Genomic DNA, 14,419 nt, shown 5'->3' on the forward strand with positions numbered 1-14,419 from the left:
TTCAATATGAAAATAAATCCAATAAACGTGATCAATGTTGTTCTTACGGCTTTTCAATCTTTAAATATTCCAGAAAGTCAAGTTAATTTTAAAGAAATTCAGGTCGCAAATAAAATTGAAACGATTTTATTAGATGCAATGGATGATTTTAATGAAGTGGAAATAATAACAGAGGAAACATTAGATTTCCAAGAATCATTTAAATATATGGAATCTGAAATTGTTGAAGATGAAATCTTGCATCACTTTCCAAATCGTTCTTTTCAACCAACAAATGAATGTACTAAAGATGAAGAATATATATCATATGATTATAAATGAAAAGCAGTGGAATACTGGAGAAGCAGTAAACAAAAAAAATTTTGAGTCTTGAATCAGTGAAACAAAAGTTTAAGAAAGTAAGTTCTATAAGGCAGTTGCGACGTTGAGCTCATGCTGTGAATAAAGGAGGGACATATAGAGAAAAAATTTCTAGAGTATGTCTATTATCTAAAGCTGCAATTGAAGCGGAATTGGACGTTCATGATTCAGACTTACATAAATGGGCATTACAAGCTCAAAATAGGATAGGCTATGAAGATATTAGATTTAAAGCTTCGAATCACTGGCTTAATCGTTTCAAGAAAACACGCAGAATAGTATCAAGAAAAATTAATAAATTCGTAACCAGAAAAACTTTAGAAAGTGCCGCAGAGTTAGAAAAACATGCAAATGAATTTTTAACTGATGTTGAATAATGTACAGAAGAGGTAGGAATGGAAAATGTATTCAACTCTGATCAAAGTGGATTCCAGTTAGAGATACATTCTGGTAGAACATTAGCTGTTGAAGGAGAAAAACAGGTGCAGTGTGTTGTACAATCAGTTTCGTCTTCAACACTTAGTTATACAATATCATATCTAATATCAGGTGATACAATCTAATATCAGGTGATGGAGAATTACTTTTACCACTTTTCCTAGTTTTAAAAGAAAAACGTGGCCAGTTTGGATTAGTTGTTGAATCTAATTTATTTCGACCTAAAAATTTACATGTTGAAGTATCAAAACCTCGAAATCTGACTTCAGGTATTTATCAATATTTATTTACCGAAAGTAAAATTTCTACGTAAATACACGCAAACTTGTAACGAGCCGACCCGTTACAGGGAAAAATCCGCTGGATATAGAGCCAGCGCGTGCCATGCGCGGGCCAGCTGCGCAGAAAAACCGTGCGCGAGCGGAGAGTAGAGAGAGAGGACGGTGAGGGGTGGGGGTAGTGAGGAGAGACATTCACGTGTGAACCGGCTTACCGAGCGGTAGAATACAAAGGAAGGACACTGCTCGTTAGGGAATAAAAGAAAAAGATAAAGAAAGGTAGCGAAAGAAGAAGTGAGATCGAATAGGAGTACCGAAGCAAGTACGCGAGGAGTGAGTGCCGTCGCCCAAGTGACACCGGATTTAACGAGTGTCGAGAGGATCAAGAGGAGGAAACGCCTCCTGGGCAACGAGAACCGTCACGTGAGCTCGACAACTGAAGAGTTGGCAGCTAAATTTTGCGCGGAATTACAGCGAAGAGAAGTGAGTAACCTCCCCGACACGTAATTAACCGCGAAAAGTTCACGTTAGATTAGGCGTGCGAGAGTAGGTCCGTCTCTCTCTCTCTCTCTCTCTCTCTCTCTCTCTCTGGTACGTATCACACCTACCTTTTTCGCTCTGCCAAATATCGTCTATACTCACATCATTTTCCTCTTCGGAGTGAAAACAAAACTTTGCAGGCAAATCGCCATCTGCGGCTCTCATAAGTGGGCAACAAATTGCAACTTTTATTGCCATTTTCGAGCCACAGATGCGATTTAACACCGGCGTTACAACAACATAACCTAATACACTACACCGTCTCACACACCAACACAACCAACGCCTAACACGACTGCGCCTCAGCACACCTTCACTTCTACACGCCGTGACTTCTGCACTACCCACTGCATCGGCTGCACCGTGACACTACCACATCAACACAACGCATCCTGCAAGTCTCCTAGTCACCGTAGCCGTCGTCAATTACACCTTGCCTACATGTAGGTGAGGGAGAGAGAGAGAGTGGAATTTTGATCATAACCCGTGAATGTTTAACGGTACTCCCTGGGTGTCGCTTACATAAATTCGCTCGACCATACCCGGAGCATTATGCATGTTCAATAAAAACACTCTGTACTGCACATAGCTTTATCGCCGAGTCATGCACATGTAAGGTTATGTTCGCGTTCTGTTCACCGGTCTGTTCATCAATCCAGTCGGTAAATGCGACTCCCACCAGATGGCGCTAGTCGCAAAAATCCACGCGCGATTTTTGAAACCTGAAATTCGACTGTAGCAGATTCGTTCTTCCTTGTTCTTTGTCAAGCTCTCTACAGTCGAAAATTTCTTGTCGTTCGCTTACGTATAGTTTCTCTATGTCCGCCGCGTGTGCTAAGTGTAATCACCTGCTTCGTCGTGCCGATAACACACTACTCTGCTCCGATTGTAACACTCTGTATCACGTTGATTGCGTCTCGCCGTCTCTTCGCCCAAAGAAGTCTGAGTCATTTATCTGTCGTCGACACGTGCTGGTCAGCAGTACTGACTCTTCCCCAGACTCTGTAGTAGCAGCCCCTCCCCTGTCGTTGACCACGCCCCTGTTGACAACGCCCCTCATCAGTGAAACCACGCCGATATCGCTATTGCTCGCCTCCAAAAAGCGCTTAGCATCACCAAGCCTCGCTACCTCTCGCGCTGCCAAACTCCGTTGCAACTCGTCACCTGTGCCTCTCTCTGGACATACCCCTATCTCTCCCACTGAGCATCATTCAGAGCTGTCAGAGTTGTCGCACGTACCAGTCGCTGCACCCGCGTCATCGGAATACCCTGCTGATCCACCTTGCTCCACTATGTCTGATCAACCCCCTACTTGGTTCAGTGACTACGTCAATGATGGTAAAAAAGAGAGGGACCTTGATCGGGCTACCGCACATGAGCACTACGTCTCGCTCGCGGACTACATGCAGCGCTACACACAGCGCTCAGAGGTTGTCGAAAGGCTCGCTGTGCATACTGACAACCCCGAGATCATGGTTCGCGGCCTGCCCCGTCAGTTCACCGGCTCACTCTACGACGCTGCTCGTTTTCTGCTCAGCGCCCTCGGCTTCGGCCATGGCCACGACATGCCTACCATCGAAGCTACGCGTCAATAGAATCTAGCTGCCCATTCCCAAAACTCCGAACCTCTAGTTGATGCCGTAAATGGCCTCCCTCCCTCAGCTCATGACTCCTCAATCATTTTCTCCTTCTGCCTCTCCTCCACGGCTTCGCGTGACCGCGTCATCGCTGCCTCTGGTCGCCTCCGAGAGCTCTCTGCTCAGTCGATCTTTGGGTGCGGTGGAAATGCTCCTATCTACGTACGCCCTATCTATCCGAAACCTATCTTCGAGCTTTTTACCAAAGCTCGTCTCACTTGCACTGCACTTGGCTATCTTCGCCCAGTCGTTCGGAACCTCCGTGTCTTCGTCCGCCAAAACCTGGATTCGGAGTTCATCCCCATCATCACTGAAGAAGACTTGCAGAACCTGCAGCCAAACCCTAACCACCATGGAACTGGCACCCTGAATGCTGTCACCCCCACACGTGGCTCTAGACCGCAGATCCCCCGCCAATCCCAGCGTGCTCATAATCGATCCAAAGCCCAGCAGCCTCGCGTGCAACTACCTCTCTCACAGCTTCACCCGCTACCATTGCGAACTCAACAATCGTACCCCCCGCAACAGTATTTGCTCCCACCATCCTACCCCCAACAACAACAGCAACAACAACAGCAACCCCAAACCCAACAGCAACAACAACTGACAAATCAACAACAACAGCATTGGCACCAACAACCGCAATTTCAACAGCAACAGCATCAAATTCAACAACAACCTCAACTACAACCTCAACAATCCCAGTATCAATTGCTACAACCCCTCCAACATCAGCTCTTGAATCCACCATACCTTCGGCAAACATTCGCCAACCCACCAACTCAAAATCTACGCAAAAACCCTTCCCTTCAAAATCCAGTCAACCAACGGCGCCCACCACTACAACAACCGAATCTTGCCCCTCATCAAACAAACGAGCAACAACAGAAAGCACGCGGCCGCAAACAAGCTTACTTCGCACCACCCATTGCCCCCCCACTCCAACCAGCCCCTTTCCCTCCGCCACCCCCTTTCTTGCAATCCTCACCGAACTCACACCAGTCACAATTACCCCTCGTTGAGAAATCGCCAACACAAACCACCGCTCCACACTCCTTATCTGCTCTGAGCGTTAACGCTGTTGGGCAGAATGAGCCCTCTGCTATGGACACCATCGATCCCTCAGCATCTCGTCTTGATGTCTCAACTGACCACTCACCAGCACCATGACCCACGACGCCCTGCGTCCCGCCACATAACCCACCCCGGATTTTCACTGTTGCCCATGCAAACGTAAACCGTCTCAACCATTCCGGCCACTTTGCGCTACTCGAGGACAGGCTTTCAAATTTTAACTATGATGTCGTAGCGCTCTCCGAAACGTTCCTCAAAGACTCTATATCGGACTCGCACCTGTCACTTCGCGGCTACAACCTTTACCGACACGATAGAACGCTGAAAGAAGGAGGAGGTGTCGCTCTGTACGTACGTGATGTATTCAATGTTAAAATCCTTGCGAAATCACAAGCGTGCGACTACAATCTTTGTGAATTCCTTGCGGCCGAAATAAAGCAAAATCACTACTCACTCCTCGTTGTAGTCGCTTACCGTCGCCCATCTGCCGTTGCTCCCCATAACCTTTTTCAGACTATCCCTATTTTGCTCCCGAACTATCATGACGTGATAATCACTGGCGATCTGAACACGAACCTGCTATCTGACACACTACACTACGCTGCAGCACTCCAGGATCACATTGACCTCTTCGGCCTCAAGGTAGTGTCGCGTCTGCCTACCTGCCACCGTTTTCAGGAAGATCGCTCGTCGCACACACTTCTTGACCTCTTTCTGGTAAAGGACACCATGGACATTCACTCGTTCTCAAAAACTGTGGCTCCCTTCATTGACTGCCATGATCTCATCGAGCTTGCAATCTACGCTACTGCTCCCCCTGACGGTGACAAACTCATCCTCTCCAGGAACCTTCGAGCTGTTGACCCCTTACGTCTGAACTCGCTTGTTGCAGGCTGCTTAGCCTCTGCCTGCCTCAGCGCTGCCCCCTCAAGCTTAGTGAGCACGGAGATCTCTCAAGTTTCCATCGATGCCTTCGAACGCTCCCTATCGTCTTCTGTCCTTCACGCGTTCGACGCCTTGGCACCATTACGCACACTTAACCTATCTGAAAAGGCTAAACCCTGGGTTACTGCAGATATCCGCATCCTCATGCGTGCCAGAAACGCTGCCTTCAAGCGCGCAAAAATCTCGCCATGCCTTGGGAATATTCAGAGATATCGTGATCTTAGAAACCGAGTCTCCAATAATCTGGACACGGCCAAGAACACGTATCTCTCAGCTAGACTCGCCACTGCTAAAGACCCCAAGGCAAAATGGCGTGAGCTTCGTTCTATCGGTATCGCTCAAAACCAAAAACCCTCACCGCTATTGTTTTTCCCCTCCCACAGCTTAAACAAACACTTTACCCGCGTAGTAAACCTGCTACCGCCTATTGATGCCAGCACCCTTGAGACCATCCTTCTCACCCCACGTACTCGGCAGTTTGATTTCCCCCAGTTTGATCTCCATCCTATCACTGCAAAAGACGTTCGCGACGCACTTAGCGCAGCAAACTCAAAATCCAAAGGTGAGGATGGGATCTCGCTTCGTATGTTCTCTATGGTTGCTGACTCGTTTGCTCAATACTACGCTACACTCTTTAATCAGTCCATCACCAGCTCGCTCTACCCGTCACTCTGGAAGCGAACGCAAATCGTCCCGGTCTCTAAGGTCAAATCGCCCTCTTCTCTCTCTGACACACGACCCATTGCGAAGCTCTGTGAACCATCAAAAATTTTCGAGCGCTTGGTCCACCGGCAATTCACAGGCTATGTTGAGTCCCACAGACTGCTTGACGCACGTCAGGCTGGCTTTTGAAAGGGCCACTCAACGGAGACTGCGCTTCTTGGCCTCCTGGATGATGTGCGTTACGCCACCGATAAGAGGCAAGTCTCCATCCTCATCCTCTTTGACTTCTCCAAGGCTTTCGATCGCATCTCCCACCCTCGCCTAATTCGGAAGCTTCGAGACTGGAACGTCTCTGATAAAGCACTGAGGTGGTTCTTCAACTACTTGGCTGATCGCACACAAGCGGTAGTTGACGGCCGAGGAGTCGTCTCAGAGTGGCTTCGTGCGGCTACTGGCGTCCCGCAAGGCAGTGTTCTTGGTCCCCTGTTGTTCGCCGTGTATATTGATGACCTCCCATCCGTGCTGACTTTCGCCAACCATATAATATACGCGGACGATACACAGGTGTACCTGCACTGCTCACCGCACGAAATTGAGCGTGGCCTTGCCCAGATCCAGCGTGATGCTCAGGCTGTCGCCGATTGGGCCACTGAAAACGGCCTCGACCTGAACCTAGCCAAGACGAAGGCTATGATCCTGGGGAGCGAGCTGTTTATCTCCTCCATAGATTTCACCATCTTGCCCCATATCACCGTCAATTCTACCATCATCCCCTTCGTGGCAGCAGCAAAGAGTCTCGGTGTCACTCTCTCCCCGACCCTCCAATGGAAAGCCCACACTACCGAGATAGTGAAGAAGGTCTACGGTTCACTCAGCTCGCTGAAATTCTACCGCAAGTCCATGTCGCTCTCCCTCCGCAAGTCGCTAGTTGAAGCTATCGTCTTCCCACTTCTAAACTTTTCCTCCACGGTCTTTATGGACCTTGACAAAACGCGGACTCATGCCCTCCAAGTAGCGCAAAATGCTTGCGTGCGTTTTGTCACGGGTTTCATACCCTTCATCCCAACCAGCGATGTGACCACCCATGTCACTTATCACAGACTCCGACTTCACTGGCATACTTTGTCTTCTTCGCGCCATCTTGCGTTAGCCAGACTCTTCTACAAAGTTGTATGTAACAACGGTCCTGCCTACCTTACCCCCCATATCACTAAACTAAATGACCTTACTTGCACCCGGCGCTCTCTCCGCAACACTCCAGCCGCCTTTCAATTCCGAGCCCCACGCACAGAATCCTGGAAATGGTCGTTCGCAATTCGAGGTATGGACCTTTTGAATCAACTTGCGGTCACCAACTTTGACCTAAACAGACTCGCCGAATTTAAACACTGGCTGTCTGAACTTCTCTTTCTCCTGGAGCTTGACGAGTTCACCCAACGTGCTTATCATGAGAATATGTGCAACATGAATGCCCTCACTCTTCTCCCACAAGTCCAGCGACCCTATAACGTATCGGCTTTCGCCCCTAACCCCTCCTACCTACTTGTTCCAGGTCGCTACCTCCAGTACAACCTCTCACCTCACCAACCTCAAACTACCCTCTCATCTAAACTATAACCGCCGCATACCTTCAAGCTCTTGCCCATGCGAACTCAGCGTTGTCTAACTAAGCTCTAGTCTAAGTCTCCATCCCCAAACCGCCGCGCCACCCGCTGCGTACCCTCGTTCCATTGCGCTTACCCCAAGTTTAGTAATTTTAAGATAGTTTTAAGTATAAATTGTATTCTCAATGAGGTGCCTCTTGTTACAACCAGCGCGCTCGCCTCTACTAGAAATGTAACGCCATATCAACACAAATTGTATTACTTATCAACCACATATCATACTCATCTGCCTACATCATATAAAGGTATTATATTACCTGCGTGCACTGTATCCTTCCTTAAGCTAACGGGGTCATACCCCACAGCTCAATAAACGTTTAATCAATCAATCAATCAATCAATCAATCTCCCTCTCCCTCTCCCTCTCCCTCTCCCTCTCCCTCTCCCTCTCCCTCTCTCTCTCTCTCTCTCTCTCTCTCTCCCTCTCCCTCTCCCTCTCCCTCTCCCTCTCCCTCTCCCTCTCCCTCTCCCTCTCCCTCTCCCTCTCTCTCTCTCTCTTACGGCAAAACATCGCGCGTTGTAAATGCGCGACTGAGCAGTGCGTCATTCAGAAAAGCTCTCGGCCTCTTTCTTCATGGAATGTGTATCAATCGTTAAGTGAATAAAGGGTGTCTGTAGTTGATCGGCCGCCTTGTTTATTGACGTGGGCAGAAGCACACGTGCCTCCTCTGCCCAGCCACCCGAACCCACCGACTTCCCCGCGTGAGCAGTGCGCCGAGCGCACATTCGACGAAGCAGCCGGCACAACAGCCGGGAGGTGAGTCTTCAATCGACGAAGCGGCGGTTAGCTTCGCAACGTGGAAGCGACGGTGACTGATTTTTGTTAACGGAGACCGATTTATTTCCTCGGATAAATCACAACTGTTACAAACTATACAACAACATTAAAAAATATAATTTTTTTCAGGTCATTTTAAAATTTGGTTACAAAAAATATATTTTCCGAAAGTTGGTCCTAAAAGTATATTATTATTAGATTCTTGGAGTGGACATTGTCCTAAAATAGTAAAAGAAGTTACACCTTTTAATAAAGAAGTAAATATAAAAAAATTCCTACAGGAATAACAGGAAATATTCAACCTTTAGACGTAGTTAGTTAGTTTGGCTTTCGCATTTGGAAAAATTATGTTAGACAATTTGCAGACAAAGTAATTTTAATGGATTATAATATGCAATTATATAAACGTAATAATATTATAAAACTGCAATCTCTAGTCCACAACCAATTTTCATCCCCAAGATATAAAAATTTTATTAAATATTCTTGGTACAAAAGTGGTTACCTTGATGTAAACCCTGGAAAATTTGAGAACCCTGTCGACTTTAGCTTTGGCGATTCTTGCAAAACGCATTGCGAGATTGAAGGCTGCAGTAATATTGCAATAGTTCGCTGTGCTTGGTATAAAAAATCTTTATGCTTCAAACACTTTTTTGAAGACTATCATTATTGTTCATCATTTAAAGAATGAATAAAACTAATTGTGAAAGTTCATAAAAGTTATTGAAAATTAATTGAATATTAGCTGATTAAAGATACGTATTCCCTACTTTTCAGTGCTCTAAAACATATCACAATTTTATCAAAATCGGGGTTTCGTTTATTGTATTATTTATCCACATTTCTTTATAATAGGACTGCTTTATAATAGGATTTAGGGGTAGTTCACCCCCGTAACAAAAGATTATGCGGAAACACCGAAACAGGTCACCATTTTTTTGTCATTTTGTATTTAAAAAACATTTTTTTATATTTTTGTAACAGTTCTGTAAAATTTTACACGAAACAAATACTAGGAAAATACAGCTTAACCCCTATTGAATATTAGCTGATTAAAGATGCGTATTCCCTACTTTTCAGTGCTCTGTAACATACCACAATTTTATCAAAATCGAAGATTCGTTTATTGTATTATTTATCCACATTTCTTTATAATAAGGTTTAGGGGTAGTTCACCCCCGTAACAAAAGATTATGCGGAAACACCGAAACAGGTCACCATTTTTCTGTCATTTTGTATTTGAAAAACATTTTTTTATATTTTTCATGGCAATTATTTTCCATTTTATTTTATTGATAAATGTTGAATAGAACCGAAGATATTGAAAAAAATGTGATTTTGAGGGTGATTTTCGAGGGTGGTTTTTACCCCCTTAAAGTGCATATCCGCTGATAAAAAAAATACGTGCCTTTTATTTTTTGATGAACTATAACATATCTCAGTATTGTTGAAATCAGACAGCGACACCTGGGGTACTTTCCTTGTTACTTTATATCCCAGACCAGCAAACAGGAAATTAATTTCCTCTGCTGAGTTGCAATATTATATTTTAATGTAATTTTATATTATTACTAATTCTGTAATATTTGAAAATCATTTGAAGAATCAACAGGTAATGAATTTCAATAAATATTTCTCCAGGTGAGTCGAATCGTTGTCTGTATTTAATTTGTTTTTGTGAGAGGTAACATTATTGCCCATTATACAAATAAAGAATAAAAAACATTAATATATAAAATAATCAAATAAAAACCAATAACGAAACCTTTAATTAGAATTGATATATTTGTTTGTACAGAATTAGTTTGTCATTATCTGTAAATTTTCAAATTTATGATGGAAATCGACTTTTGAACTCACCATGAGGAATTTATTACAATGTTGTTATAAAGTTACTTTGACAGTTATCGTAATTTTTTATTTTTATTTTGATATTCTTTTTTCTTATTCCATAGTACCTTTATATAATATTGTCTTTATATAATATTGTAATACAGTGTACTTATATAATTATTTGATATATGATGTTAAATAAAATATAACTATGCATCAATAAATATGAAATTCAGCTTTATGAATATAATTTGACTTTCTTTTATCTCTATAATACATAACACTGAAAATGAAATTGATGTAATTGTAAATTGTGAAATGTTTTTAATGTCTGAAATTGTCCTTGCAAGGTTAAAAAACTCATAACTCATGTAAAGTTTAAATTACTTTATGAGTGATTGTTATAATTTATCATACGTAGTGGAATAAAAGTTCAAAATTCAGAATGCTGCTAACTCAACTTTCTCTACCAGAGATATAGAGTAAGTAGGTATGAGCAATGCGAACAAGAAATTATTGTTAATTTTTAATTCATCAAGATATATATTAAAGGATTAATTAAATTATGGTGGGAAATAAAACTACTATTGCAAATGCTGAGATACAAATGCAAAAGAGTAGGAATAAGATACATCATATGATAGAGATCAAGCAGCACTGTGTTAAAGGATCTGTAGCTAGAAAATTAATAAAACTAGTATTAATAAACTAGTAATAAAACTAAAATTAGTAACCAATATGATCACAAGCATAAACAGATGTACAGGAAATACAAGTATAATACATATAATACTTGCAAGACTCATACTTGATGGTAAATGTAAAATTAAATTAGAAAATTCTATCAAAATCCTTTCACTAAACAAATTTCTTTTCTAAAAAGCAAAATAAAACAAATTATTAACAATTAGTAACATATCAAGTAGGCATTAACAAGAGAGTTAATTTTTGATGCTATGTAAATTGGTTCAAAATAACTTTTTTAATAAAAAAAGGAATTTAATGGAAACTTACTTCAAATAGACTCTAGTGTAATTAATAATTGAATAACTTGATAATAATTTGATAAATTTACATAATGACTTACATGATTTTTACAATGTAAATAAAGCATGGTATCATAAAGTATCACAAATGTTTTGATTGTGACCTCAATAAAACTAATAAATTATGAATTCTTTTTAATAAAAAAATATATAGACTCCAAAAAAATATCATTTATATTACAAAATATAAGATTTGTTTACCTTCAAAACTGTTGTTCCTGGAAGAACTTTAACTGGCTTGTCATCAACAAAAAGTTCTACAAGTTCAGGTGTTGTTTGTAATTGTTGTTGTACATAAATACTGCTATGAATATTAGATTTTCCATAAACTGTATATGGTAGTATTTTAACTTTGAGGAAAGACTGTCTCAACATTTTCTATAATTGAAATTATTCATTTGAATAATATATCCTTGTAAGATCATATTACCATTAATTAATTCCTATTCTTTAATATTTAGTTAGTTCAGAAATAAAAAACAAATATTAGAATACATTCTTGAATACATTTTTTCTCTTTCTTTGAATACATTCTTCAGAAACGTTCAATTAAACAATTTTTCAAAAAATAAAAATTAATTAAAATCCAAGTTAAAATATTTAAAAAGGATCATGAAGAATGTATCTTACCAAATTATGCAAAATTATTCAGATAAAATTTATTTTATTACACTGAATAAATGAAAAAATTTAATGTTAGAAAACAGAAGATTACAAATTGTTATATAATAAACTATAAACCTTAGATACATTAAGTGATTTGAGTTAGAACATTTAAATAGTTGATTTGTTAGAAGTATAAAAACTAATCAAATTAAAATAAAAATATCTATAAATGTTCACGTAAAATACCTACTGTCAATTTAGTGTAACGTTGATAACACTATGGTTAGTTTCAATTTTAAATGGTGAATTAAATGATGATAACGATACAGATAACGTTCAACTTCTTACAACATGAATGAAACAAGCTCCATTGAGTTAGCAACTAAAGTGAAAAAATAATTTTTTAAAATATACAAGCTTAAAGATTATTAAATGCTCTTTATGTATATCATTATAGAAATTTCCCCTTTAATTTGATTCCGTTATATTAAATAAAATAATAGTTACTGTCGACGGTATGTTTTTTTATTTTTCCATCTTTGCTCGGTCTGTCTTAGCTGAGAATGAAGTTTTAAAAATTTTGAACATGTCAATCTAATGCATATAATTTTCTCTTTCAATTGGTATAAATATTTTTTAAATATCTCTCAACCAAACACTAATATTAATTTTCATTCTTTCTATACTTATAGATGCTATATCATGTGTATTGTGACGAGCAGATGTCACGTGTCTACATGTAAACGTAATCGTAAAATCATTATTTGATTATTTAAATATACCACCCCCAGATCAGCCCCGAAAAATACTCAAAATTAAAAAAAAAATTTCAATAGAGTCGAATTTTCTCTATTCATCTATCTTGGCCAAATAATTTGATCGCATTATATTTAGCAAAAAAGAAATTTGAAAATGCTACTTTTTTACGCGAACTTGAAAGGAAAATATCTTGCCGAAATATCAATATTTGTTCAATCCAAACATCTTAGAAAATTACTCACTATTACGAGAAATTCACTGTTATGATATATTTGAAAAATACATTATTTTTTATAAAGAAATTTAAATAATATATATACACTAATCAGCAACCGCAACTAACTGTAAGTTGACACATGCACAAGACGACTATTTGACTTGCTTACGATACAATTACATTAATCAATATCATCAATCATTTCTTTATAAAAAATAATGTACTTTTCAAAAATAACGGGTCAATTGTCTTGTGATAGTAAGCAATTTAAAAAATTGTAGGATTGAATAAACATTGATATTTCGGTAAGATTTTATCGTTTAATGTTTGGGTAAAAAATCATTTTGATATTTTTTTGTTGGAAAATATAATGCGTTCAAATTATTTGGCTAATAGAACTCTGTTGGAAAGAAGACATCGAAACGAAAGTTTCAAACGTAAAGGCGAATACACGTATACTCATACGTGTTTAACGGAGCGGCGGTTAGCTCTGCATCGTGGGAGTTTGTTCAATTTAATAAACCCATTTTGTACCAGCTAACCCACCCCGTTACAACTTATATATTAGGGCTTTACCTCAAAGAGCAGATCAATAGCAACAAATTTATCAAACTTGAAAAACATAACTGATAGCTTTTTAATTAAAAATAAAATGTACCATTATAATTAAAAAAATAAAAATAAAATGTAGAATTATCAAATACATGCCACTAGTATCGCCTACAGGTATAAAAAATTATAGTGCCGAAAATTTACAGAATATCAATTTATCATTCTGTTTATGATTTGTTAAAACAAAGTAAATTATATTGCACTAATGCTTTGACTTTTATGAAAATAAATACTGTTTTTTATGCTAAATATGACGTAAAATAATGAAACATACTTTTATTATAATAATCTATTTCTATTTCTATGACAATATTTTATAAACATAAATATTACGCGTAAAAAACTTGGTTAGGTGACGCGAGTGTGAGTGGTCGTACGTGAGGGAGCTCCGTGATTTTTGTTTCTGTAATTAGATATTTCAGTATTTGATGAAACAATTTTCGTGTTTTGTTGTAAAGCTGCGTGCGTTGATTATATAACGGGGCCGCATGTGCCATTGTGCGTGGCGTGGATGTGATCTGTAGTGAAAAAGAGTTGTGCGTGCGTAGAGGTTAGGGCAGTTAGTTAGGTAGGCAGAAGCAGGGAATTGCGTAAATTGGCAAAGATGTATAGAAAAGTCAAGGAAAAGGAAGATACAAAAGTTATGGTCACTAAGAGAAGTAGCGATAGAGGTGAAAAAAGTGAGATGAGTGCGTGTGAAAAAAACATTGGCGGCATTGCGGAATTCGGAGGGAAGGGGGCACTAAAAGGCTCTAGAGAGTCAAAGAGTGAAAAAACCGATGCGGTGGGAAATAAACAGTATACAGTACTATTGAGCATTTGATAAACAGGTGTGAAGTGTGTATGAGCTGGAGGGAAAATAGATTTGAGATAAAGCAAAGTTTAAATAAGTATTCCTACAGTAAATTAAGTACTTTTGAAGTGATAAAGATGTTTAAGCGAGTCGAGAAGGAGTCCCAAAGAGTTGAA

The 14,419-nt window shown here is 39.9% G+C and overlaps 1 protein-coding gene across 3 annotated transcripts in view; it reads right to left on the reverse strand.

The window, feature by feature from the left end:
- The window catches only part of LOC131663397 (NADH-ubiquinone oxidoreductase 75 kDa subunit, mitochondrial), a 779,163-nt gene extending 766,665 nt beyond the window's left edge, over nt 1–12,498 (reverse strand). For 2 of the 3 annotated variants that reach the window (XM_058933789.1, XM_058933787.1), the window contains exons 1-2: nt 12,113–12,244; nt 11,458–11,634 (exon numbers count right to left, since the gene is read on the reverse strand). In XM_058933789.1, coding sequence (XP_058789772.1) covers nt 11,458–11,631 — 174 coding nt within the window. In that variant the 5' untranslated portion in view covers nt 11,632–11,634; nt 12,113–12,244. Of the gene's footprint in view, nt 1–11,457; nt 11,635–12,112; nt 12,245–12,369 lie in introns of those variants that run through there. The other variant, XM_058933788.1, reaches the window with a different exon arrangement.
- Between the last annotated feature and the right edge of the window lie 1,921 nt (nt 12,499–14,419).

Source organism: Phymastichus coffea, unplaced genomic scaffold (assembly GCF_024137745.1).
Source record: "Phymastichus coffea isolate CEN01 unplaced genomic scaffold, Cenicafe_Pcof_1.1 PCOF00035, whole genome shotgun sequence".
NCBI lineage: Eukaryota > Metazoa > Arthropoda > Insecta > Hymenoptera > Eulophidae > Phymastichus > Phymastichus coffea.